The following is a 27,309-nucleotide window of genomic DNA, read 5'->3' on the forward strand; positions in this document are numbered from 1 at the left end:
TGGAAGGGACCGAAGAGCTCTAGTAGGACTTAGTGTTCTAATATGGAAGAGTCATTCGTACAATGAGACCTTCTTGTTGGAGCTCCCAGGGTCTCAGCTGTCACCAAGGTTCCAGGGCCAGGCTGTATAGCCACCACAAGGGGAAGGAGAGTTCCTGAGGCTCAGGACCAGACACACTTCCCATCTGGTCACCCCGACTCATACAGACACACTTCAAACATCCTGGGCTCTTTTATTTTTCCATCTCTGTGCAATCCCAGCTCAGGGCTTAGACGCCTGTCAGGGATGGAGTCTCCTTCACTCGTCTACAGTTTCGTTCTTCTTCCTGTTGAAGGGGTTGTAGGGCTTCACAGTAGTGACCATTTGGGACAGTGGACCCTGGTGACGAAAGAGGTCAACTCTCATTTTCTCCAGTAAGATGCTAAGATAAGAGTGAAGAGGGAAATAAGAATGTTATAAATCAACATGAAATCACATAATTTCATCTTTTCTCCAAATAATGATACACAAAAATGAAGAGGAAATATAATGAGGGAGGGCAGGGGTAGCAATAATAAAAAGGGAGACTGGGAGTGATTAACCCTGTGTTTCATTAGCTGTTATTGAAAAGTCTCTGTGCCTAGAGTGATGGCAGGTGCTAATAAAGGACATGAACACAGTGAGTAACTCAGCAGGTGCTGCAATAAGTCTCTGGGAAGATAGACCATCGTGCTGAAGGACTCAGGAGATATGTCCACTTCAGGAGGAGGGCATCACATGGAGCCCACATACAGGAGAAATGTCCACTTCAGGAAGAGGGCGTCACATGGATCCCACATACAGGAGAAATGTCCACTTCAGGAGGAGGGCGTCACATGGAGCCCACATACAGGAGAAATGTCCACTCTAGGAGGAGGGCGTCACATGGAGCCCACATACAGGAGAAATGCCCACTTCAGGAGGAGGGCGTCACATGGAGCCCACATACAGGAGAAATGCCCACTTCAGGAGGAGGGCGTCACATGGAGCCCACATACAGGAGGTGGTGAAGGGATATGAAAGGACATGGGCTGTCAGGCAACTGGGCCAGAGGAAAGACTGGTGGATGAGGGTGAGGAAGAGTAGGCTAGGCATGCATCGAGGTACGGAGCACAGCACAGTTGTTTCCCTCTGCCCCGGGCTGATGCTGTCTGCTTTCACAGCTGCAATGTGTATTAATTTCCTGGTCTGCATAGAAGGAATGACCCTAATTTGCCAAATTTATGTGAAAATTAAAGGAAAGACAATAACTGAAAACATGGAATGCTACCAGATGAGGTTACCAACCCAGAGAAGGCAGTCCTAGGGTTTGCACACATCCTATTGGTCATTATGAACAAGCCCAGGAGCTTCAACCTTTAGTGACTCCTTAGTGAATGTGCTGCAAGGTCAGGCACATACCTACAAAGGAACCGTTGTGTGAAGCAGCGAGTCACAGAGCTGATATGGGCTGGTTATCCCCATGCAGTCATATAATCCCAAATGGCTTTAGATTTGTGTTGTGATTCCTGTGGGTGTGCACATGTGCACTTGTGTGTTTGCATGTATTCTTAAAAAATATTAACAGGAAATGTCTACTGATGCAAGGATCCCTGCGTCTCCGCAGTCAGCATTCTGGTGAGAGGAATATGCAGAAACTACTGAGCAGTCATGGAGGTAAGAGTTGGGAGTAGCACCCGCATCCTTGTTCCCTAACAAACCTGGAAATCTGCACCATGACCCTTTATCTACCCCACGCATGGCCCCATCTCCTTCCTGTGCATTTCTTCTGCATTCTAGTGTATTCTGTGTTCTGTCCCCATATGAATCCAGAGGCATTGACTCACATGGAGTATAGAAACCTTTTTGCATTCACACTCAGCACCTAAGCAACTTAAAAAGTCAATCCAGCCCTGAAGTCTTATCTATCACAAAGATCCTTGGCAAATGCACCGCCCCTGCCCCATGCATGAAGAGATGTCAATGGTCCCCTCCCCTGCCTCCCTATCAGTGCTCAGTCTGGCAGGAGTCACTCACTTTACTGGTGCTACCAGAATCCAGATGGCAGGAGGTTAGGTTAGAATCCAGGCTGGGAGGAAGTGGAGGCAGGATATGGGGAGAGACTGCTTGACTCTTTAAGAAGTGTAGAGGTGATGATGGGAAGGGACAGAGGGAAGGAGGTCAGTTTTCAGGGGCAGTGAGGAGAGTAGGTTTTCCATAAGTGCCTGGTCAGGCAGAAGAGAGAAGCCAAATGCTAAAGAGTAAACAGTGAGGGGCAGGATTGAAGCAGATCCAGTTCTGAGGCATGGAGGGGCCTTTTGCAAGGGAGGACTGTCTCCCTGGGAAGGATGGACACAAGCACTCAGAAATGTGAGGTGGAAGCCGAGTGGCAGGGAAGTGAGGCAGCCATCTCGGATGACCCAGGTAACCTTACAGGAGCATGGGGAGGGAACAGATTATGTAACTGGAAGGCTTGGAGATGGCCATTTACCAGGCATTGGTCTAGGTGGTGGAAGTGGGAGGAGTACAGAAGAGCAGAAAGCGTGCAACAGAAGTGAAGACACAGGAGTTCCTAGGGAATGCCATGTGGACGAATAACAGGAAAATGCATCAGACCAGTGGAGTTAAAAATCAGCAGGTAAGCCAAACAGCTCACAGAGTTCTTACTATACAGAGCAGCCAGTAGACCCTGGATGCCACTTTTGATAGAAATTTTTAGAAAAAAAATACTACAAAAAAGTCAGAGGTGGATACTTCATGGAGGAAAGCCTTCATTGCCCAACATTCTGCCCCTAGTAGCCCTGTTAAATGAAAATGATTGGGCTTCCCATGAGGGATGCTAATTTTATGTAGCACAAGAATGTTTTAAATTTAAATGCTTCCTGCACCTTGCCATTGTGCTGTCTTATGTCAGACCACCACACCTCTGACAGGTCTATGTGAAGAGCGACTACAGGGTGCAGGCTGGGCAGAGGAGAGCCAGCACAAAACACTACTTAGTGGAGGGAGAAACTCTTGTTATCACAATTTTCATGTTTATCTGCACCCTCTGAATAACAGTCCAAGAAAATCCACCTCATCGGGTTCCAAGCCCTGTCTCTGGGGCAACAGATGATAGGATGTGTGGGTTATGTGTGTGTTGGGACAATTGTAGAGGCAGGAATGGGCAAGATCTGGATATACTGTGGAAGCAGAAATCTGGCTGTGAGCATCCACATGACAGCTTCGAGTTTTTCTCTCTGGTTGGAACATGAATGGAAGTTTCTCTCTCTCTTTCCCTTCTTCCTTTCTTCACCTCTCTGACAGGGTCTCATGTAGCCTTAGGTTGTCGACCAACTCTGTATGTTGCTGAGGAGACTCCTGCATCTCTTATCCTCCCCACCTCTGTCTCTAGAGTGCCAGGGTTATGTGATGTGTCACCATGGCCAGTTTGTGTAGTTTTGGGCACCAAAACCAGTTCCTCATCCATGTTGGCAGGCACTCTTCTAACAACCACATCCCCAACTAATGAGAGGACAGTTAGCCTGCCACTCAGAGATTGATCTGAAAGACAAAGGGGCCATTTTTCTCAACACTCCGTGCTCTGTGTAATGTGACAATGAGCATGACGGTGGGGCCTCAGGCTTCTGAGACAGAACGTGTACCGGAGGTATTAGGAACGTTTGCACTTGCTAGGAAAAGGAATTTGAATTGTGCCCTTCCTCAATCACGAGCACTCCAACTAGAGGATTTTATCCTTGGCATTTTTCTGCACACAAAGACTAAATAACAAATACCAAATATTTCTTCATGTCCTTCACATGATATGTAAGTTTCCAAATGTCTACTGGTCTTGCCTTTGGAAATGAGTTTATAACGTTTCAAAATGAGTCTGACACTGACCCTGGCAGTGGCTTTTTGGGCATCATACCAAAGCAAAAGGCATAAGTGAGAATAAATAAATGGAGATATGTCAAACTGAATAGCTTCTGCATAGCAAAAATAATAATAAGTAACATGGATAGAAACATAGGGATTAGAAAAAAAATCTGTAAATTATGCAACTTGTAAGGATCTAAAAGATAAGGTTTATAAAATCTTGTACAACTCTTCAACAGAAAACTGCATATAGCCAAATTTAAAATCTAAAAATGGGCCAAGGACCTGAATCAACATTATTTAAGGAAGACATAAGGATGTTCAATAAGCACACGGAAAGTGCCTGGTATCACTGCAGAGCAATGCCAGTAAAATCTCAGTGAGTCTTCATAGCACATTCATTAGGACAGTTCTTATCAAAATCAGGGAAGGTAAGCACTACTAATAATGTAGAGAAAAGCAAAGTCTTTCCTATGTTGGAGAAAGTGTAGATTGGTGATATCATCATGGAAAACAGTGTGGAGACCCTCAAGAAACAGGGAACGCAGCTGCCATATGAATTCCTTTGTCAGGTACAGTATGCATCCAGAGAAGACGAAAAGTGACTCCCGAGGACACCTTCATCCCTGCGGTGGCTGCACACTGTTCACAGTAGCCAGTGTACGGAATCAGCCACTGTGTCCATCGATGGGTGAGTTGATTCTGTTACTCTGCTCTCTTGCTTTAAAAAGAGGCTGAAGGACACAACAGGAGGTCTTGATATTTGCCATACCATGGGTTACCAAGAGAGTAAGTGAAATAATCCATACAGAAAGAAGAGTATTGCATGATCTCAATGTGAAATCTCTTCTTTGCAAGTCAAATGTGTGGAGACAGAGAGCAGAACGGTGGTGATAACGGATGAGCTGTTGTGGAGGAAGTGGAGAAGGACAGCTCGAAGAGTAAACAGTCTAGAGACCTACTGTGAACATGAAGACTATAGGCAGTAATAGTGTATGTGATAAAGAATGTTTTCTTCAAGAGTATATTTTAGCTGCTCTTGCCACAAGAAATTGATAATTAAGAAACGATGGGTATATTTATTTTACTATAGTAACTATCTCACTCTCATTATGCATATATTTTAACCCATTATATAATATTACTTTGTATATGCAAATAAGTTTATTTACTTTTTATTATACATGAAAATAATAAGATAGGAAAAATGTCTTGAGTAAATAAAATTAAATTAAATTTTAAATATTTTCTGGAAAGCCAGAATTGCAGTTACTTTCACATGCATTACCAGACAAATGTCCAACCAGAAGCAGCTTTTGGGAGGACAGGGTTTATTTCAGGCTTACAGAGTCCAGGGAAAGTTCCATATTGCAGAAAAGGCTGCCTCACTCCTGCATGTATCACAGCAGAGAAAAAAGCCAGAACCATCAAATACCAATACCAGAGCTCAAACTGCTCTGCACACACCTACTGGGGCTGGACTGAAGACCTGCTCCCACTGACACACCCTCCAGCAGGCGGAGACTCAAATCACTCTTAATCAAAAGCACATCTGCGTCTATGGGACCATGCACTCAAACCACCATCGCCAGTGACCTTCTTTCAAATGTTTAGCATCAGAAGGCTGAGGATTTTACAAAGCCGTCAAACCAGAACTTTGGATATGGTAAGCAAGCCCTCTGCCTATTGCACCTGTAAGCCTTGCCTTTACAGAAGGGCTGTGTGATGTATGGTCATCTATGCAGCACAGCAGCACACAAAATGCTTAAGGTGGCCTTCATCCTCACAAGAGTCCTTTCCTACCTTGAGGGCTGTGGCTGACTAGTCCTCCACTATGAAGACAGAATTTCCCCCTCCAAGAGTCATCCCTTCAGATAGTTCCACTCTGAGGTCTTCCTTAGTCTCTCCAGAAACCACTCAGTGTGTGTGTGTGTGTGTGTGTGTGTGTGTGTGTGTGTGTGTGTGTGTCTGTCTGTCTGTCTGTCTCTGTCTGGGGTGCTTTATGTGTAAAATCTGATGGTGACAGCCCCATGTTTACTGGACAAATAGACAGTGACACTTGTCAGTGAGTTCTTGGTGTCTAGAAAGCACTCTGTCCAGGCAGTGGTCATGATTGTTACATTGCCAGCTGTCACCTGCTGCCTGAGATATTTCCTGCTCAACCTGAGATGGCTAGCTCCCTGTAAACAGGCTTAGTTCCTGAGAATGACTGTAACACAATCAGTGTTTGTTGCCTAGATCAAAGAACATATGGATAAAAGAAGAAATGGAAGAGAGTGAGGGAAGGAGCAGCGAGGTGAAGTGAGAACTGCAGCTCGAGAAGCTTGCTCAGGGGAGAGCTCTCACCCACAGCTGCTGCTCTCCCGGGAACTCCAGTTCTGCAGGTGCAGTGCCGTGTGATAGTCATTTCCTAGTCTCGGTTCTTAGAAGCCCCTCCCTGGTCATGGAGAACAGCCTCTATGACATCAGCCCGTCTTTCCTCACGGCATGCTTTAGCACCCTAAACATTTTATTTCTTCAGTTGTACATTTCTTCAGTCTGTGTCTTTCAGCTTAGGAAGCTAAGCACCTGAGAGCTGGGCTCTGTTCCGTCCCTGCCTATGCATTCAGTGCCTTGGTCAGTCTGGCCCAGGGATAATGTTAAAATATAAGGGAAAAATGAAAGAATCCCTTACTGAGTGAATGTGATCAAGGAGAAAAAAGTAATGAGGGCAGAGTGAATGTGTCTGCTCCCAACCCCTGGCCTCTTTTCACCACGGCTTATCCAGCCTCAGATTCAGAAAGGGTCATCTTTTTTCTTTTCTTTTTTTGCAAGTCCAGAACCTCTATCAAATGCTTTCAAATTTGGGTTATAATAAGAAGAATGGGCTACTTCTTATTGTTGGTCATCAGCAAAGCACTCTTCCATTCTTTCCATTTGCTGCCTTCTATTTCAATTTGCAAAACCGAGGATTAAAATTTACTTAAATTTCAACAGAATTTTTTCTCTCATACGAAGCTAGTGGTTATTCAGAAGAAGTAAACATATATGTCTCATGTCAGTATATTGCACATACTAGGTGGCATGCAGCTTTGATGATGCAAGAATAATGATGTGTGTGCAAACGGAGTTCAAAAAGCAAAGACACCTTCTGCCAGTAGTCTCTAACTATCTTGAGATTCTCTTTCAGTAATGCCAATAGGAACATTAACTTGCATTTGTTTTTTGATGTAGTTTTAAGAAACATATAAAGAGGAAATGTGCAGCAAGACTAATACATTTTCCCTTGGCAGGAAAATTAACTTTTTGCTTTTCTGAACTTGATGCCTTACTTTTCTTATACATTGTAAATTATTCTTGGTATTTAATTGTTCCTTTAATGGAATAACCACGATTAGGATTTCTCCTACTAGTGTATGTGAGCAAATTGAATAATAGTATCTCAACTTACCAATTCACTTCTGAATCTTGTTCTGGGATTGTTGGTGGAATATTAGAATTTGCTGGGTGGGTAGCTGTGAAATGGACCTTGCCAGTATATCCCGGGATATTTGCAGCACTAAAGTGAGGAGTTAAATAGGGGGCACAAGAGGAAATTAAAATAATTATTTGTGAAATATATGCTGTAGCTAGAATTAAAATATAAAGGAAAATGCAGTTTATTTATTTTCTATATAACGTACGAAACTTGGGCTGTTCAAAGAAAGTACTATATACATATGGGCAGCCCATAGATATTTTGATAATGTTTGAGCTCTAGGTTCAAAAACCTTATTTCAAGTATGTTTTTTGATATTATTTTAAATTTTTAGGTTTTCACATCCATAACTCACTACTGAGATCAGTTTACTAATAAAGGAAGACAATGATTCTTGTTTTCCCCACATGCAAGTTTATAATACTGCCTCTAGTATTAACAAAGATAAATGTTATATTTACAGCCATGTTATGCTTGTGACATATCTTTCTTGCAAGGATTAATGCCTCATATACCTGACTTCACATGACCTACAGAAACTGAACATTAAAACACATAAAACCCAAGCATCACTTCCACACATGGGAACCACACATCACCTCCATATACACACAAACCCAAATATCACTCCCCACACCCAGGCAAACCCACACAGCCCCTCCAAACACGTGGAAACTCATGTGCCACACACATATAAATCCACACACCACCTCCACACACAGGCAAACCCACACATCACCACCACAATGACTTGCTTGTTTAATTCCACTGACCTTTCTGCTTTCCCATCCTTCTTCCCACCAGAGGCAGGGGGAGGGCACAGGGTATTGGGAAGGGTCCTGCAGTATGCAGAAAAGTCCTCTCTAGAAATGGCAACCAGTCATTCAGAGTGATTGAGGTCAGTTCAGGAAAAAAAAATGAAAGATCATCAATATGACTTCCATGACAGCATCCAAAACAGGAAACCCAGATTGTTCCTAGGAAGAGGGACAGGCTGAAGCTCACAACCAGGTGCTGAGGGAGGCTCAGGCCTGGGTGCCACTTACCACATGTTGCCTAAACTGCAAGGGGCACATGAAAAGAAAAGTATTTGTGTGCCAGGGAACACAGGCATAGTCTACAGATCCCAGCCCAGTGCTGGTACAAGTGCATCAGTGGTCTCAACTTGTTGCTGACCTCTTGGGGAGGGGGGAAATGGGGGACAGCTGCCGCTAGTCTGTGCTTTTCTTCTTTGACAGCATGACATCCCCATGGTGGGTTTCTTTTATTTATTTTTCCTGTGTGTGTGTGTGTGTGTGTGTGTGTGTGTGTGTGTGTATGTATTCACATATCATGGCACACACGGGAAGGTCAGAGGACCACTTTGTTTGAGGCAGGGTCTATCATGTTTCACAGCTGCATGTGCTAGGCTTCCTGCCTGTGAGCTTCAGGCGGTTGTCCTGTCTCCACCTCCCTTCTCTCATGGCTATGCTGGAATGACAGATGCCAGCTACAGTGTCTGGCTTGATGTGGATTGTGGGAATCCACACATAGGTGCTCAGACTTGCCTGGCAAACATTCTATCCACTGAGCCATCTCCCCAGCTCTGCCTGGTGGGTTTGGTTGTCAAAAGTGACACTCAAACTAAATGCAAGATGGCAACAGGCAAAAAAAGGCAGCCGACTGCGTCTTCTGTGGCTATGTTGACTATAATAACACTCTTGCCTGGCGTGGTGACTCAAGCCTTTAATCCTAGCACTTAGGAGGCAGTGGTAGGAGGATCTCTGAGCTTTGAGGCCACCCTGAGACTACCTAGTGAATTCTAGGCTAGCCTGGGCTGGAAAGAAACCCTACTTTGAAAAACCAAAAGAAAGCCGGGTGTGGTGGCACTCACCTTTAATCCCAGAACTCGAGAGGTAGAGGTAGGAGGATCGCCATGAGTTTGAGGCCACCCTGAGACTCCATAGTGAATTCCAGGTCAGTCTGGGCTAGAGTGAGACCCTACCTCAGAAAAGAAAAAAAAAAAAAAACAACAACAACAAAAAGAAAAACCAAAAGAAAAAAAAATAACAACACTCTTGCTATGAGTCCAACATGCCAAACCAATCCCATCAAGTAATCATTCTACCTTAGAGTAATTTTGTGAAGCACATCTGAAGGAAGGTTGTTCTGTGTTACGTTTGAATCTTAAATGTGCCCCAGAGGCACATGTAGCAATAGCTTGACCCCTAGCCTCTGGTACTGCCAGAGGTGGTGGAACTTCTGGGAGGGAGTCAGGTCACTGGGGACTGCCCTTGAAGCGGCACATTGATAGGTGGTCCCTCTCTCTCACTACATCCCAGCTACAATGATGTGAACAGGTTTTTCCATTGCTCCTGACACATTATACTGTGCTACGAAGGTCAAAGTGACAGGGTCAAGTAATTATGGATTGACATCGCTGATGTTGTGAGCCACAATAAACCTTTCTTCCCTGTGAGTTGATATTCCATCCCTAGGCATTTCCTCATAGCAACAGAAAGCTGACTAATATACTTCTTAAGATGTTAGGTGATTGGCAGGTAAGAGACATTAGGAAGTCAGAGTTAGAGTGAAGATGCAGGCCATGTGACTTCCCATATCAGCTCTTGGCTCTGGATAGAATCTACTGGCACCTTATTATCTCAGCCTAAAGGACTTACATGAACATGGAGTAGAGGAACAGTCACAATCCATACTGTAATTTCTTGGTGTTCTTCCTATACTGATTATGTGTTTGTATCAGAATATTGGGGAAAATTGTATATCAGGCAGGGAATTGTCCCAATACATCTCATACTTGCCTTTCAAGTGTGTCTTTCTAGGGCTATTGATGATGGCTTACTGGCTGAAAGCCAATAAAATCAGAGACACCATGACACTAACAAAGTGAAGAGAAACCACAATAAGCTCACACACAGAATAAGTGGTACGAATTAATGACTTCTGTGAAGCTGAGAAAATGAGGTTGCTAGTGACAGGGCAGCCATACATTGAGAGTCAGGACTTTGACTCTGCCCCTCCCTGGCTAGGAGCTCTTCCTGCAGTGGAGCCAGTTCCCTAGATTAAAGCCCTGCTTGGAAAGTCAGCATTTTGCCATGGCTTCCTTCCCAGCAGTGAAGAGAACTCCCCCCGCCCAGCATAGCCAGCGCAGCCCAAAGATAGTCACAGGAGCCTCTCAGGAGTACCCTGGGGACTGAAGAAATTAAGTGGACATGAGGCCACTAGCACTTCCTTAGCACTTAGTAACTATCCAACTAACTTTATCTGAAATGCAAGACTTTAAAGAAATAAAACAGTACAAAATTGAGGTAAAGACTGTAAAGTTTACACAGTATTCACAGCAGCAAAGATGTGAGAAAGACGTTTCCAAACGGGACATCATGTGGGAATCTCACTGGGATGTTTACTAGGTAGCAGTGCCTGGCTCCCACTCTGAAAGATTAGCAAAGGGAAGGACCTGGCATTCAGGTTTCAGTAGCTGTCCATGGTTCCAGAGTGGGGAGAAGATCAGGTGCCTCTTTTAAGACAAAGGTGTCAAGTCTGTTGGAGGGAACTGGATGAGCAAAGTAGAGTTCCTGGGCAGTGTGCTGTAGAAGTTCTTGGGATTTTCTTAAAAAGGGGTAGCTGTAAGTCAGAGAATACCGAAAATGAGGCAACATTACTGTCGTGTTTCCTCCCAAGCACTCACTGAAGCTTCCATGCATGGCCCCAAGGAACTCCCCTCCACACATGTGACAGGTTTTGCTCACTGCCTCTAAAACACCTGCAACTTTAAGATATTTTAAATCCGCAGCCTTCCAAGCAAGCAGCTGGGAAGCCAGAGGGATGGGAGCACGGGCTGTGTCAATCCACCGCGGCTTGATGCAGGCCTTCTGTGGCTGTTGACGTCCGCTGGCAGCTTGTTCCACACTCTGAAGGGTCTTCTGTGGCACGACACTGGTCTAGTAATGAGGTGCCACGGAATAGCACACTGACTACCTGCCAAGCTGAAGGGCACATCCAGTTACCTAGTGAACTGACAAATACCGGAAAATGAAGCATCACCACACTGCTTCTAAATCTATTTCCTTTAACCCTTGCCTGCAGGGACCGCACGGTGGGGATTCTCTCAGAAGCACAGCATTGTTGCTTTCAGAATACTCAGCCTGCTGCCAGAGGTGGTGGTGTTCAGCTGGAGGAAATAGCTGTGAAGGAGACGGAAGCACCCAGGGAAATGGACCTCTAAATCCACCATAGGAAGTTGGTGCTGGAAGCCAGTAGCCCTTTGGGCATGGCAGCCCCTCATTTGTTGCCTTGGCTCCAAATGTTCTCATCCTTTTGTGCCCATACCATGCCCATACCCACTTTCCGAACGCTTTCCTTGAGGGGTGCTGGTGCATGTTTGAGGCATGTCTGCCTGGCCTGGACCTAGCTATAGTGGGTGCGGAAGCAACAACATGGGCTGGAGAGACGGGAAGAACATCAAGGGTCCAATGTGGGCTTCAGACAGTGTGATAAGGAAGGTCCCATAAGAGAATTCCAGGAGGTAGATGGGGTGGGAGGAGGCAGGGACAGGAGGTCTGTCTGGAATGTGATCTGTCTGATGTCACTGTTCATTACAAATACAAATAACCTATGGTCACTTCACAATGGCTTCTGGTCACTGTACACTGTGTCTGTGTATTCTAAGAGAGCATAGCCATACAAAGGTTTCAGAAATTAGTTATATTATCATCATCCCAGGAATATTTCCTCCCCCCTGTCTCCTTAAATTTTCATATCTCCTACTCAGGAGATGTAGGAATAATATAGCCCAAAGATTTTATTTAGGAAACCATGAAGCCACAGTGCCAGGCCCGTCAAAAGCAGGGGTGGTGGACATGGGTTAGAGCCCCGGGGATTAGGAAGCCCTTTTCTGGACTTCTTTTGGTGCTCATGAAATGAGCAATTTGGGCTCCTTATGTAATTTTCTCTGGCCTAAGTTTCTGCATCTGCAGAATGGGCACAGAACTGGTTACTGGTTCCAGCCTCCTCAAGTGGTTCTGAGAAGCAGAGTAGCCATGAAAGTGCTCTGAGCAGGCAGAAGCCAGGCTGATGGAAGGTGCTACTTACTATTCATAGTAACACACCCAGTGAGCTGCAGGTAAAACTCCCTCTGATGCCTCAGACCATGCCTGGGGCTGCTTGGGATTTCATGTGAGACAGCTCCTCTTTATTTGATAGTGTGTCCTTACAGAAATCCCTGGGGCAAAAAGCCCAGTAGGTGTGGAATTGTGTGACCTGAGATAGAAGGTGAGAATTCAGGGCTGACTGTAAGCACAGGTGTGGAGGGGATGACCACATTCCTGAATATCACTGATATCCAGAAAGTGGTTGTTTCTGTGCTAAAGAAAAATCCATTTAGCTATTCTGAACTCCAAAAAATCCTATTGAGTTTGCTGGATAGTTTAGATTCTCCTAGCTCCTAAAGTAGTTTCAAATTGTAAGTTTGGAAGAAGTTGAGTTCCTTAACTTTAAGTGACTTTTAAGCTCTAGGCATGATTACTAAATTAGGAAATTGTTATTTTTAATGAGAAGGCTCATGAAATAATTCCATGTTTTGAATGTGGTCAGTAGGCATATATGCAAAATTGTGTAAATATATAAGGAATTAAGCTTTTATTGTTTATAATAGGAAAAATTCTTTGATTGGAACTTATAAACTTGATTTTGTCCTAATGGACTACTATGTAGCACCTAGATTTTTACTATGGAGAAAAAGACCAATGGATGGTTCATCCCTGTACACATATGGATTCCATATGCAAAAGAAAAGCTTTCCTTGATAAATACAGCTATGTGATTATATGAGCACTAAACCAAGCTTACAGAGAATTTTACATAGAATAACACAAACTGAAGCAAAAAACCAAGAGTCTACAGGACGGGAAAATAACAACCATGAGTAAAACATACATAAAAACTTATATAGCCTCCAACTGTTAAGGGATTAACTTTTACTTCACAGTTATAACTATAAATAGCAATGACCTCAATGCCCCAATCCAAAGATAAAGGCTTAAGAGATGGATCAGAAAAATATAACCATCCACTTGCTGTCTGCAGAAAACTCACCTTACCAAAAAAGATAGATACTACCTTAGAGTGAAAGGATGGAAAATATATATTCCAAGCAAATGGAAATAAGAAACAAAACATTCCATCTAACTTAACAGAATGCACATTCTTTTCAGCAGCTCCTGGAACCTTCTCTGAAATAGATCATATACTGGGACACGTTGCAGTCCAGCTCACATTGCTGTGGAAATCACCCAATCAAGAGCAACTTCTGGTCAGTCTTGATCCTACCCTCTCCAGTGTCTTGTGGTTCAGGTGTTTCCTGTAAGGGTCTAGTGAAAGTTCAGCCATTTGGTCTGTCTTTTAGGAAGTAGAATTTTATGGTACCATTGCCGTTTGGGTCCGGATTACTGTTTTCCACCCTTTGATTCCCTCCTCACCCTCCCATCCACCTTATTGTCTAGTCCATGAGGTGCTTGGTGGATATGTAAGGCATCTTGGGCAGATTCAGGTTAGGTGTTGCAGATGAGTGAGACTATGTGTCGATTTTTTTTCTGTGATTGGGTAAGTTCGCTGAGAATGATCTGTTCCAGGTTCAACCATTTTTCCTCAAATTTCTTTATGTCGTTTTTTCTTACTGCTGTATAGAATTCCATTGTGTAGATATACCACATCTTTGTTATCCATTCTTCTAATGATGGACATCTGGGTTGATTCCAGCTTTTAGCTATTACGAATTGAGCTGCTACAAACATGGGTGAGCAAATCTCTCTGGCTTTTGGTTTGAAGGTTTTAGGGTGCATTGCCCAGCAATGGTATAACTGGGTCTGTTGGTATTTCTATAGTCAGCTTTTTCAGGAGTCTCCATATTGCTTTCCAAAGTGGTTGTACCATCCTGCATTCCCACTAACAGTGAATGAGCTAATTAAAAGACTCCCATCAAAAAAGTCCAGGCCTAGGCCTAGACAGTTTTACTGCTGAATTCTACCAAACCTTCATTACACTCTTTGATTTTTTTTCTACAAAGCTAGTGTTACATTAATACCAAAACCAGTTGGAGACACAACCTGATAAAGTCAGTATACCACATCCTACAGCCTGTATCATCCTAAATGGGGGAAATCACGGAGTATTCCCATTAAGGCCTGAAACTAGGCAGGGGTGTCAACTCTCACCACTACTTTTCAACCTAGTACTTGAAGAGTTAGTTTAAGTCATAAGACAAGAAAAGGAGGTAAAGAGGATACTAATTGGAAAGGAAGAATTAAAACTAGCCTATTTGCAGATGACATGATTTTATACTTAAGAGATCAAAAAAAAATTACAAAACTCCTAGAAATGATAAACACTTTCAGCAAAGTGGCAGGATATAAAATCAACACACAAAAATCACTGGTCTTTGTATATCAATGACAACAGTATGGAAAAAGTAATAAGGGAATCTATAACCTTTAGAGTAGTCACAAAAAAATCAAATAACTTGGAATCTCCCTATCCATGGCAGTAAAAGCTCTATAAAATGAAAACATAAGAACACTGAAGAAAGAATGGGAGGAAGATGTGAGAAGATAAAATGTCCTTCCATGCTCATCGATTAGAAGAACTGATATTGTTAAAATGTCCATCCTGACAAAAGTCACACAAAAATTTCATTCAATTCCAACCAAAACCCTAGAAACATTCCTCACAGAAAAAAACAGTCTCAAAATTCATATGGAAGCACAAAAGGCCTCAGATACCCAAAAATGTAAACAGCAAAAGGACCACCTCTGGTCATATCATCATACCTGATTTCAAGCTGTACTAAAAGGGGATAGTAAGAAAAACAGCATGGTACTAGCATCAAAGCAGGCATATTGATCAATGGAATTGAACTGAAGATCCAGGTGTGAGTAACTACAGCTACCTGATCATTGTCAAAGTGTCCTAAGGCACTCACTGGAGCAAAGACAGCATGGTGCTAGAGAAACTGGATAGACACATGTAGAAGACTGGATTTGGACCCTCTCCTCTCAGCTTACACACTAAAATCAACTCCAAATGGATCAAGGACCTCAACATCAGACCTGAAACTCTAAATTGATTAGAAGAGAAGGCAGGGATATAGACATAGGGAAAGACTTTCTGAGCAAGTCTCCATTACCACAGGGAATTAGGCAAACACTCAACACCTGGGACCTCAGGAAAACAAAAAAGCTATTGTACAGATAAGAAAAACATCAACAGAGTCAATAGACAACCTAAATAAAGGGAGAAAATCTTCACTAGCAATACCTCTGACAAAAGTTTAATATCTAGAATATACAAAGAACTAAAAAAACTAAACAATAAAAAAATCAAGCACTCCACTCCAAAAATGGGGCATGGAATTGAATAGAGAGTTCTCAAAGGAAGAATTTCAAATGGATAATAAACACTTAGAGAGATGTTCAACGTTTCTACTCATCATAAAAATGCAAATTAAAACAACTATGAGATTCTATCTCATTCCAGTCAGAACGGCAGCCATCAAAGAAAATCACATGAAAGCACACGCTGGCAGGCTGTGGAAAAAGAGGACCCTCATCCACTGCTGGAGAGAGTGCAGACTTGTACAGCCTCTATGAAAACCTGTCTGTAGACTTCTCCAGAGGATGAAAATAGGACTACCATTATATTCAATTTTACCTCTTTTGGGCCTATATCCTAAAGACTCTACTATATACCGCAGAGACACTTGCTCAGCCATTTTTATTGCTGATCTATTCACAATAGCTAGGAACTGTAAGCACCCCAGGTGCCCATCAGCAACGGAATTCTACTCAGCTATAAGGAAAAGGAAGCAATCAAATTTTCAGGAATATGGAGGAACTTGGAAAATCATGCTGAGTGAGATCACACAGGTTCAGAAATCCAAACACTACATGCCCTCTCTCATATGCAGTTCTCATCCTGGTCCAGGGTCAGCTAATTGTTAACCAAGATAAAAATGCACAATATGAACATGGCATTATAGTGTAGATAGGAAGAGGGGAAATAGTAAGGGGAGGGAGGAAGGAATACTGGACAAGTCAATGATCAGCAAAAAGGAAGAAAGGAAGGAAGGAGGGAAGGTGTAGGGGGTAGAGGGAAGGGGTGTGGGGAAGACACACAAAACTAATGGCAACAAGAATCTATCCTGTAGAAACCTTCTTCTGGATACTACTCTATAAGTCATTACATCAATAAGGGATGGCGGGGGCTGGGGTAAACAGATGAGCTGTGTAAAAGGTGGAGAAAGCATTAGCCTAAAACCATTCCTGCTGGCTGGCACTTCCTCGGGCCAGAATTGAGTCACCTGCCACAGTAAGCTATTGGTCTGGGGAACACGAGGTCCCTAAAATAATACAGGCTATTGCCAAGACATTTGGTTACCTGCAAGAGCTGAGAGATAATTCCCTATTGCTGAGGACACCATAGCTTGTAGCCACAGGCTATCAAGCGATCATACTGCAGCAAAGAGAGAATTCAGTTATTTCCCAGCTAACCCTCACAGTGCTGAAAAGTGCTATGAGAGCAGCTAGAGACTAACAGTTGCCAACTTATTGACTAAACAGGAGTCTTGCCAGTTACAAAATCGACCAGCCAATCAAGAAGCACACACTTGTGCAGTAGTGTCACACAGCTCATGTAGGTAACCAACTGCCCACAGACTGGACATGAGACCCCCACTTAGTGGGGGTGAACCAATATCTGGCTCTGGCAAGCAAGCCAGATTCCCTAGAACAGGAAACCAAAAGGCTCCAGAGAGAACCTCCACTGCTCTCTAACTAAGAAGAATGGATGTACATATAAATACATCTTTCTAATGACTAGGCTTATGCCATTTTATTCAAACTGTTCTCACTTTTGGTTGGAAAATCTATTCTATTTTACATATGGAGGAGAATATGCGAAAGAACAAGGATACATCAAGAAGAGAGAGAAAGGGCTGGAGATATGGCTTAGAGGTTAAGGCACTTGTCTGAAAAGCTTAAGGACTCATGTTTGACTGCCCAGATCCCATGTAAACCAGAACCACAGGTGGCACAAGCAAGCAAGGTCTCACATGCACATGAGGTTTCACAGGCATCAGGAATTCAGTTAGAGTGGGTGCAGTTCCTGGCACAATTCTCTCTTGTTCGTTCTCATTCTCACTCTTGCTCTATCTCATTTAAAAAGGCCAGTCTGTTGGGCTTGCTTGGTGGGGGGGGGGGGAGAGAGAGAGAGAGAGAGAGCTATCTACTAGGAAATGGGTCACCTCCACCTCATCTGCTGAGGCCCATAAATCATTATAGGTGAAGTGGAGGCATGAATACTGCTCTCACAGCTAGCCTGAAAACCAGTTCCAGGAAAATGGTGACAGACACTGGTCACTGAAATCTCAGAAAAACAGAGATCCAGAGTCTACAGAGAAAGCAACAGTAAATCAGATCTCTATCTTGCTCACCAAGGCTCAGGAAGTATGAGGAAGAGGGGACAGAAAGGTTCTAAGAGCCTCAGAGTGGGCAGGAAGAGCCTGAGACACCACGTCTCCCTCATTCCAGCAGAGACTGACCAAGGCCTCTTGGTCCCGACAATGAATAGCAATAATCCCACTGAAAACCCTCAGCAGAATTGGAGCAGGGCAGGAGAGGGGGTCTATGTGTGCAACTTTTGAGTAAAATTTAAAAATCCATCTGTATTTGGTCAAAGTACAAAGCAGAGCAAGAGAAGGGTCAGCATAAGGTCCACTGCTGAGCATCTGGGTTAAACCTTCCTGGCATCCAGAAGCAGGAGGTTTAGTTTAAAAATTACAATACAGATAAGGTTCCTAAGCTGAGTGCGGAATGCACAGGCATATGTTACATCCATAAATATTTCATAATAATGCATTGTTGCGTATGTTAAAAGGTAAAGATTCTGTTCAAAACTGAAAATGAATCAGGAGAAGAAACTTTGTAACCTTGGAGGCCCTCTAGTGCCCATATTAGAGAACAGTTAATATCCAATTTATTTCCAGTATCTTCTTCCAATGTTGCTTCCTTATACCAGAAGTTCCTAGCAAGGTAAAGAAATAGCCATAATACCAAATTATTCAAGTGGAATGGTATGTTTTGACATCAAAAATTTTTTTTTGGTTTCTGAAGAATAGTTCAAAAGAACATTTGATTCTTTAGCAAGAATGCTTTATATTTAAAATCTAAATACATATTTCAATAAAAAATGTTAAAATTTTATGCCGTATGAATGCTTAAAATTGGCTTTATTTTTATATTCTTCGCTTTTGGTTTTAGAATTATTGCTTAATAGAGATAAATTTTCTTACAGTGGCTGAGTGCATGGCCAAGGGGACAGGCTTGTCTGCGTAAGCATGAGGACTTGTGTTTGGATCCCCAGCAGCTTTGTAGGATGCTAGGCACAGTGATATGTGCCTGTAACACCAGAGCTGAAGGGGCAGAGAGGGGCTGGAAATATGGCTCAGCAGTTAAGGTGCTTGCTTGCAAAGCCTGGCAGCCTGGGTTTGGTTCCCCAGTACCCATGTCAGCCAGATGTGCAAAGCATTCATGTATCTGGAGTTTGTTTGCAGTTGCAAGAAGTCCTACTATATAATTCTCTCTCTCTTTCTCTCACAGGATACAAACAGAAACAGAGGCAGAGACAGGAAATCCTTAGGGCTTGTTCACTAGCTAGTCTAACAAAATCAGTGAGCTCTCGTGAGCTCCAGGCTCTAATAATAAGGTGCAGCATTACTGAGGAAGACTCAACACTGACCTCTGACCTCTACATGCATGCTCACACCTGTGCACATTAACTGTCACATATACATGCTCCCACACACATGAACACATGTGTATGCACATATCACACACACACACACACACATAAAATTTCATCGCAGAATTTATAGAAACATCATAGATCTGATTCCTTCTTCAGGATGTGGTACAATGGGACTATCCTCACCAGCATTCAGACCTCAGAACACAATTTCTCTAACCACTGTGCTTCAAAACACAGAGCTGAAATTCTTATGAGACTGTCTTCCAAGAGTTTTAGTTTGTTTGATGCAAATCATTTCCTTTTACATCATTATATTAGCATAGTGCCTTGACTATTTGATTTTTATTGGTAAGTTTGGTAGATATTGATTGTATGTGTGCGTGCATGGTGCTGGAGGCAGAATCTAAAAATTTCCACATTAAACAAACTTTCTAAGTGTAAGCTAAATCCCAAGTTCTACTTAGGTAATTATTTTAAATCTCTGATGAATTAATTTACATAAATATAAAGACCAAAGTCATTTTCAAACATTTTGTATAGGTTAACAGAGTAGTTGAAATACTTGTAATAAATAAATTGTTTCTATTATAAATTATAGTAAGAGGTAGTGTAATTAACAGAAGCATAATATGTTATGGGGGAAGTGAATGTGAAATTCATCCAGCTTGGTTTATGGGCATAATTTATATTTTGAAAAAAAAAACAAATTATTTAATTAATTAGAATTTATAAAATGATGACAATTGATGCTATGACTCAGAATGGTGTCTTTGGCAACATTTGTTATGAATCTATAAAGACTTGCCATCATTATAGAAACTGATGGTAGGGGCTGGAGATATGGCTTAGCAGTTAAGGCACTTGCCTGTGAAGCCTAAAGACTTGGGTTCAATTCCCCAGTACCCACAGAAAGCTAGATGTACGAAATGGCATATGCATCTAGAGTTCCTTTGCAGTGGCTAGAGATCCTGGCATGACAATTCTCCCCCTACTCTCTCTTTCTCTGTATCTTCTTGCAAATAAATAAATAAAAATTTTAGAAACTGATGTTAGAATGCCCTTGGTATTTGGCAAGTCTGTGACATAGTGGAAAGAGAATATAACTTCAACTTTAACTGCCAGCAGATAGGAATAGTCCTTAAATTATGCTCCATAGCTTTATAAGAATATCATTATCTCTAAACAATACAAGACAACTGATTACATCCATGTGCAGTGAATGAAGCATCATAAGTTACGCAGGGAGATGTGTGCAGCAAGTTCTAGCGAATTCCAAGCCATTGTATTTGTGACTTGAGCATCCTGAGGTTTCAGCATCTTCAGGGTCCTGAAAGTAATGACCCTCCCCACACCAAAGGATAGCTGTAATGTAATGTATCTGAACCTTGTTATTCCCATTTGTCAAAGTATACATATGTGTATGTGTTTTATTTTGGTATGGCATTAGCATAGATTTGCAGCAATTTCTAAAGTCACCTTAAATTTGTTTCTGCAATTTTGTGCTGCATTCTTGTGTGAAGCCACATTATCCATGATGACAATTTGAAAATCAAAAATTAATCAACTTTGAAAAAACTTAATATGCTTTACATTCTGCAGTATCAAATATTCAGCCAGGATTTAATTCTTTATGTAAAAGGCAAAAAGTGTTTAAGAATTTCTATTTGATAGAGAAAGTTAGATAGCAAAGCTTGGCACTGATTGAGTCATGAGCATCTTCACCCTAAGGTGACAAGTGTCTTTCTCACATCCCTATACCCTCTTACCTGTGGAAGCAACCTCTCCCCCAGCTAGCCATCTGCCTATTCTAGAAAGCAGTTCCCTAACACTAAAAGACTTGGTGCTTTTTTGAGAAAGAACCCAGCTTCCCTATGTCAGTGATAAGCTGTTGCTGGCTAGCCATGTCTCTGATACTTTTACTGATGTGGCGAGTCCCTCACAGTCCTCTTTCTTGGTGGCGCTTTGTGGCACAGGTTTCACATAAAAGTACAGAGGTCACAGTGATGAAGTGTTTGCTCAATGAGTCCCAGATAAGTCCCCAAAGCTGTTGTGTCCTGAGTGGTGGAACCACCTTCTGTCTGTCACATAAGTTATGACCAATGACAGGTTAAGCCACAGTTTTCCTTCCACTTGTTATCCCTTCACCATGTTTTCTTGTCAGCAAAAGTAAAATAACTGGATGTCACTCACTGGCTCGTGTTTGTATAAAGCAGCTTAGAGTGCCGAGGCTCTGCTATGCTTGCTCTGTCTCCACAAGGGTTGTCGGTGTCATCTGCATTGGTAGTTTGTACGTGGCCACTGTAGAGTAAAAGGAAAGGAGGAATACCTTGCTATAAGAAACTTAGGAGAAGTAGTTAAACAAAGTTCTCACTCTAAAGGAAATTTTATTTGGCAAGCAAGACCAAAAGCTAAAGAAATTAAAAAAAAAAAAAAAAAAAGACTCTGGAGCAAATGTCCTGATGTCAGTGAAGGTGGCACTTTTTCTCTCCAGAACAGGAGATGCTGTACTCTCTGATCTGGAATTTGAGCTGGATTGAGTGAGTGAGAATAACAGCCGACTTATGAGAGCAAATGTGGTGTGTCTGCAGTCCCAGAACAAACCCTTTCCAGACATACTGGGGAAGTGATTTCCCAGGAGGTTGTATCTGACTGAGATAACATGGCTCGTTGGTGTTCGGGCAGGTGCTAGAACCAGGCCACAGTGATGAGTCTCTGGGGCAAGTGAAGGTCAGAAGTCAGAGCCACGTCAGTAAGTGAGGGTCCAGATGACATACGGGGCCAATGGTATAGGTACTCATCTGCTCTATTCTGGGCAGAGGAGAGGCAGTAATGGGAGGGAAGGCATGATTAAAGGCTGGGGCTCTTTCCCTGTTCTCTCATTTCTTTCATTTCAACATGGTTCTTAAAACAAAGAAGACCCCAAAGGCAGACAGTGCACTTCCATGACACTGTGGAAAGCCAGAGTTCATTGTGGAAAAGTGCTGCAGGGTTAATGAACAAGGTACGACCTCCTCATCAGTAACCAGCCTTTTCTGATTGATAGCACTAGTAGTAGCAACCAAGATATTCTACTTCATAAGACATTCGGTTATGGAAAACAGAAAATCTATCTTCTCCTGTCGTGGGTGAGAACAAAAGTAGTCTTGAAGTAGACATGGCCAACACAAGTGAGCAGGCGGCAACTAGGCTTGAGATATAAATCTGGCATCTCCTGAAACAGAGAAATATTACTTACGTGTAGAGAGGAATGTATTTGCTTCTAGAACTTGGGCTTACACTTCCAAAAAAAAAAAAAAAAAAAAAAAAAAGGAAAAGTCATACTCAATTTTGTTATTGATACTGCCAATAAATAACATTACTCCTGTATTTCTCTAACCAAAAGGTCTCTAGAGATACTGAAATGACCTTTAAATTTTACCTTAGGAATTATGATTTTAATTATCTTTGTGTATGTAGGTATGATGCGTGTATGTACACGTGTGTATTTGTGTCTGAGTGCAGGTGTGTATGTGCTGTGGGGGCACGTGTGGAAGCTAAAGGTCAGTTTGAGGGCTGGTCCTCACGTTCCACCTTGTTTGAGGCAGGGTCTCTTGGCTGGCTCATGAGCTGCTGGCATTCTTCCTGGAGCACTGGGATTGCAGAGGCTTGTTATTGTGAACAGCTTGATGTAGGTTCTGACACTCTGAATTTAGGTTGGTACATTTGTGTAGCAAGCATGTTATTCACTGAGCTATCTCCCCATCCCTAGAAATAATTTACTGATGTAGTTTTGCATTTTCCAGAATGTTACATAAATGTAATCGTGCAGTACATGCCCCTTTGGGTCTGGCTCATTTTTCTGACCAAAACAGGCTGAGGACTTGTTCCTAGCCAGGTGTGGTGGCTCCTTAGGCTGTAAACCTAGCACATGGGGAACTAAGACAGGAGGATTGTGCAATGGTAGCTATCCTGGGCTGCATAACAAAATTGTTGGAAAACATCATTCTCCTACTTCTCTGTAGAGCAGTTGTTCTTTCACTTTGTATTTCAGAGGTGGAGAGTATAGCTGTTATCAGCATTTATTTCCAGGTTTCATGAAGGCTTCTGAGACCAAATCTCCCAGCACAAAGCTGTAAGGTGAGCTCCCTATAGAATTCTGAGACAGCATCGTGCAACACTTCACATGCACAGAGAAATTCCAGTGAGCCACAGTGAATTCACAGAAGTTGAAACAAGTATTTATCATCTGTGTGTTGTTTGTTTTTAACCACATGACACCGGCATAAAAAAAAGATGTAAGTGAAGTATTTTAGTTAACATTCAAATAGTACTTAGATTTGCAAAAATAATTATTTATCACCAGGTGGACTGAGCTGAAATTATAAAGAAATACAACTTCAAACTGATAAGACTGAAAATCATTTTCTTTTGATCTGAAAAACAGAAATATTGCACATACTGTGCCATTATGGAGCTGAAGTGCTGCTGGTGAGATAGCCCACCTGAGAAGGTTCATTTGGAGAAGCATATGGAAATAGCTAGAAGGCAAGGAATATACCTCTCTTGAAAAAAGAAATTATGGATGTATATTCATAGGGGTCAAATCTAGAAATACTTTTATGTTTGGATATGTGAAGATAAGTAGAGGTTATTCCAACTGCAATTAAAATTAGAAAACAATATATTATGAAAATGGGTGAATGAATTGAGGTACTCTGTGGAACATTATGTTGCAAAGAGTTACAGAGGTGACTGCATATTCACCTTATAAGCACAACAAATGGAACAGTGTTAAATGGCATAATATATGCCTGATAAAACTTACATTGAGCTAATAAAAGTGAAACCAATGCTATACTGACTCACATTGAAAGGTTTTACAAGGCTAAAAGAATGCTTGGGAATGGGAAACATCAAATTCTGAAGGCTAAGGCTATGGAAGATTTACTTGATTAAGGGCACAGAGAGTCTTCCATTGTGTTTGTAATATGCTTCTAAAGCCAGGGAGCACACACATTGCACATATTGTGAATATAAAATATTTAAAAAATGAACTCAGAAAGTTAACCTGGGTTGTGGTAAGTACAAAAAGAGATAAAATAGTGACAGAATTATGCACTGTAAAGCAAGTTTTAAGCATTAATATAACAGAAATTGTGTGATTAAATTGATATACAATGATTTTCAGTGTCTTTTGTATGAAGTTCACAACGTACGTTAGTTTTGTCGCTGTTGACACTACATTGTATGTAAAGCACCCCCTGTGTTGAGATGGTGGTTCATTTAAAGAGGGTAAAGAGAAAGCTTTTGACACTGAGTAACTGAACTGGACTTGTGTCCTCTTCCTAGTGCCAGTAATGTTGGGCTGAGAATCTCAGGAATACTCTTCATCAGACCTTGGGCCCCTCCTCCCCTGGGTGAATATCAGGATTTTAATGACAAATACACGGTGGGGAGAGATCTATCAAGTAAAGCCTTAGGAGATTGAACTTACAAGTTGACTGGTTTTTCTATTGCTGAGAAGGATCTTGTTTGAAACCTGTCCCAGAGGCCACCGGCCATCTAAAACAATCATCAAAAGAAAACAGGCATTTTTTTATGATCCCAATATTCTAATTTCAAGGACATATGCTTTGGTGTCCTTATCAGGCCTCTCATGTCATGCTGACCCTAGACTCTGTGAAAACCTACTGGAGGCATCCCAGCAAGTCAGGGCATTGCTCCCGATGGCTTTAGGTCTTGGTTTTGCTCTCAGATTTCCATTCCCTCCATGTTCTCTCCTATTGGAATCTGCCTCTTATCCAACTTCTCTTGATCAAGTCCATGTGAAATACTGACCCCAGTTTCATGACAGACACTGCCCTCTTTCAAACATACCAGAGCCTTCTTTTATAGCTCCTCCCAGCTTCTGACCTCTGTTATTTACATAATTTAACACAACAGACATATAATGGTATAATAGATATCAAAATATTTTAAATAACTGAGAGATCTTCAAAAATAAATGGAACTATATACAACTTCTGTCCTTTAATCAGTTAATAGATAAACCTGTGTGGCAATGCTGGATGTGAGTCTTTATGATAAAGCTGTATTTTTCCTCTCATTATTGTTTTCTCTATAAAAGTGGAAGAAATTATACAAGACAACTGTGTAACCAGCTTGCTGTTTGATGCCATGGCTCTTGTGTGGTCCAAACTTCACCATGAGAAGCAGTCCAGCAGATGAACCATCCTGCCATGCCTTGAACTATGGTTCAGAATGAGGGATGTGCAAAGCAGAGCATGTTATCAGTGTTCTTAGTGCTGGAGGCCTAATGTCAGGGCCGAGACCTGAAGAATCTGGGATTGATCTTGCACAGGTAGCAGGTCTTTACTAAGGATGGGACATGACCGGGAGCATGATGGACTTGGGAAGGAATGGAACACAGTGTTGCTATACATTTGTGCTACAGGAGGGAAGAGATCGGGGAGAGGAGACAGAGGAGAGAGTTGTGAACAAATGGCACAGTACTGGGGATCTGTCTGATCAAAAAGCATGGATTTCATTTAATAAAAACCGTGGGCTTACTAAAGGGAGTAACATGAACAGATCTCACTATAGAAAAAGGACTCCAGCTGTAATATAGACACATAATCCACGTGACAAATTATTTTTGACATTCAGAAGTGAAAGGAAAAGATATCTATGCCTACAGCTTCCTGTGACATGAGAGCAGTCTATGTCTCCTGAATCTTCCATTCCGCCTTAAGAGTCTAGAACCAGGTTCTAGATCCCATCGCCAGAACTGCTCTTGGCATAGGCTATTGAGTGGAGCCAAGTTCATTGTGTCTCTTACTGCTTACCGTTCTTTGGCAATTTTCAAAATGAACAGTTACTACAAATGACTTCGAGAAAAAAGTTGTTAAGTGACAAACACTATTAGTGTGGATAATATGAAAATAGTTGCAGTTACCAATAACTCATGGTTACAGCACATTTAACTCCATATATAATTTTAACAATAAAAAAATTAATGCTACTTAAGCTTTGAAGTTGAGTTCAGAACTGGAAGAAGCATGCATCCCAGTGTAGGGATGTTGATTGACCTGGGTTATGGCAGGCAGCCGTTCATATCTCTTCAGGGAAAAGCACTGTGAGATTAGGTCAGCAGCTTTCTCTACTGTTGTTTCTTCTGGATCTAGTTTTGGTGGTAGCATCTTATCCCAAGGAACAGCTTCATAAGCTCTGGGGAATTATTAAGTAAAGGCAATTAAAAATTATGTATTTTCATGTGTGTGTGCATTGTGATTACCAGGGTCTCTTGCTTCTGCAAATGCATACCAGACACATGTGTCACTTTGGGTCTAGGTTTAAGTGGGTGCTGGAGAATTGAACCTGAGTTGACAGGCTTTGCAAGCAAGGACCTTTAACCACTGGGAAATATCCCCAGCCCCAGGTAAGCATATGTTCACAACAGGGCAGTACGACCACTGATTTACAAATAAACTATGACTTTGAAAATTGCTTTGGGCTCAGTTCATAACAATGCCATACTGTTACTAGGCAGACTTCGGTGACCTTCCTGACTCCTTGCTCTTGGTGTTCCTACTCCACCCTACTCTGTGAATGGTCAGCAAGTGAAAACAATGAGAAAGAACTCCTGTTATCTGTTATCTTGTATAATGAAAGGGACCAAGCACCCGTTATTAAGGCCCATAGTCAACTGAATTTTAAGTAATCTAAAGGTGGGATTTCCTAGGTGGGACGGCTAATAAGTGAGCTGAAAATTTGGCATAAAATAGCCCATGTGGGTTTTCCATTGCCCTTAAAGGACCAAATCTCATGAATCTTACAGCTGCCAAAAATTTATTCCACCAGGCATGGTGGCGCATGCCTTTAATCCCAGCACTCGGGAGGCAGAGGTAGAAGGATTGCCATGAGTTCAAGGCCACCCTGAGACTACAGAGTTAATTCCAGGTCAGCCTGGACCAGAGCGAGACCCCACCTTGAAAAACCAAATATAGATATATTCCACCAGCACTCTGATTTTTAGATGAGAGGAATTTGGCCCCTGTTGGCACTTCCAATGTAGCCTGGGCTCTGAGAACAAAGCTAGCTGGGAATTCCTGGGTTCCTGAGCATGAAATGAGACAAGGACATCTACTGACTGTGTGTTCATCTGTTACACTGCAGAACAGAGTACATGCACTATGTACATCTTACAGCTTGTAAAAGAAATC

At 42.2% G+C, this 27,309-nt stretch overlaps 1 protein-coding gene across 1 annotated transcript in view; it reads right to left on the minus strand.

Moving 5' to 3' along the window:
• Positions 1–297: 297 nt before the first annotated feature.
• Positions 298–27,309, minus strand: part of Spata48 (spermatogenesis associated 48) — a 38,305-nt gene continuing 11,293 nt past the window's right edge. The window contains exons 4-9 of the mRNA XM_004652712.3: positions 26,176–26,314; positions 24,582–24,649; positions 22,344–22,385; positions 21,299–21,406; positions 7,286–7,393; positions 298–421 (exon numbers count right to left, since the gene is read on the minus strand). Of these exons, the coding sequence (XP_004652769.3) occupies positions 298–421; positions 7,286–7,393; positions 21,299–21,406; positions 22,344–22,385; positions 24,582–24,649; positions 26,176–26,314 (589 nt within the window). The remainder of the gene's footprint in view (positions 422–7,285; positions 7,394–21,298; positions 21,407–22,343; positions 22,386–24,581; positions 24,650–26,175; positions 26,315–27,309) is intronic.

The sequence above is a fragment of the Jaculus jaculus genome, chromosome 16, assembly GCF_020740685.1.
Source record: "Jaculus jaculus isolate mJacJac1 chromosome 16, mJacJac1.mat.Y.cur, whole genome shotgun sequence".
In the NCBI taxonomy this organism is placed as follows: domain Eukaryota; kingdom Metazoa; phylum Chordata; class Mammalia; order Rodentia; family Dipodidae; genus Jaculus; species Jaculus jaculus.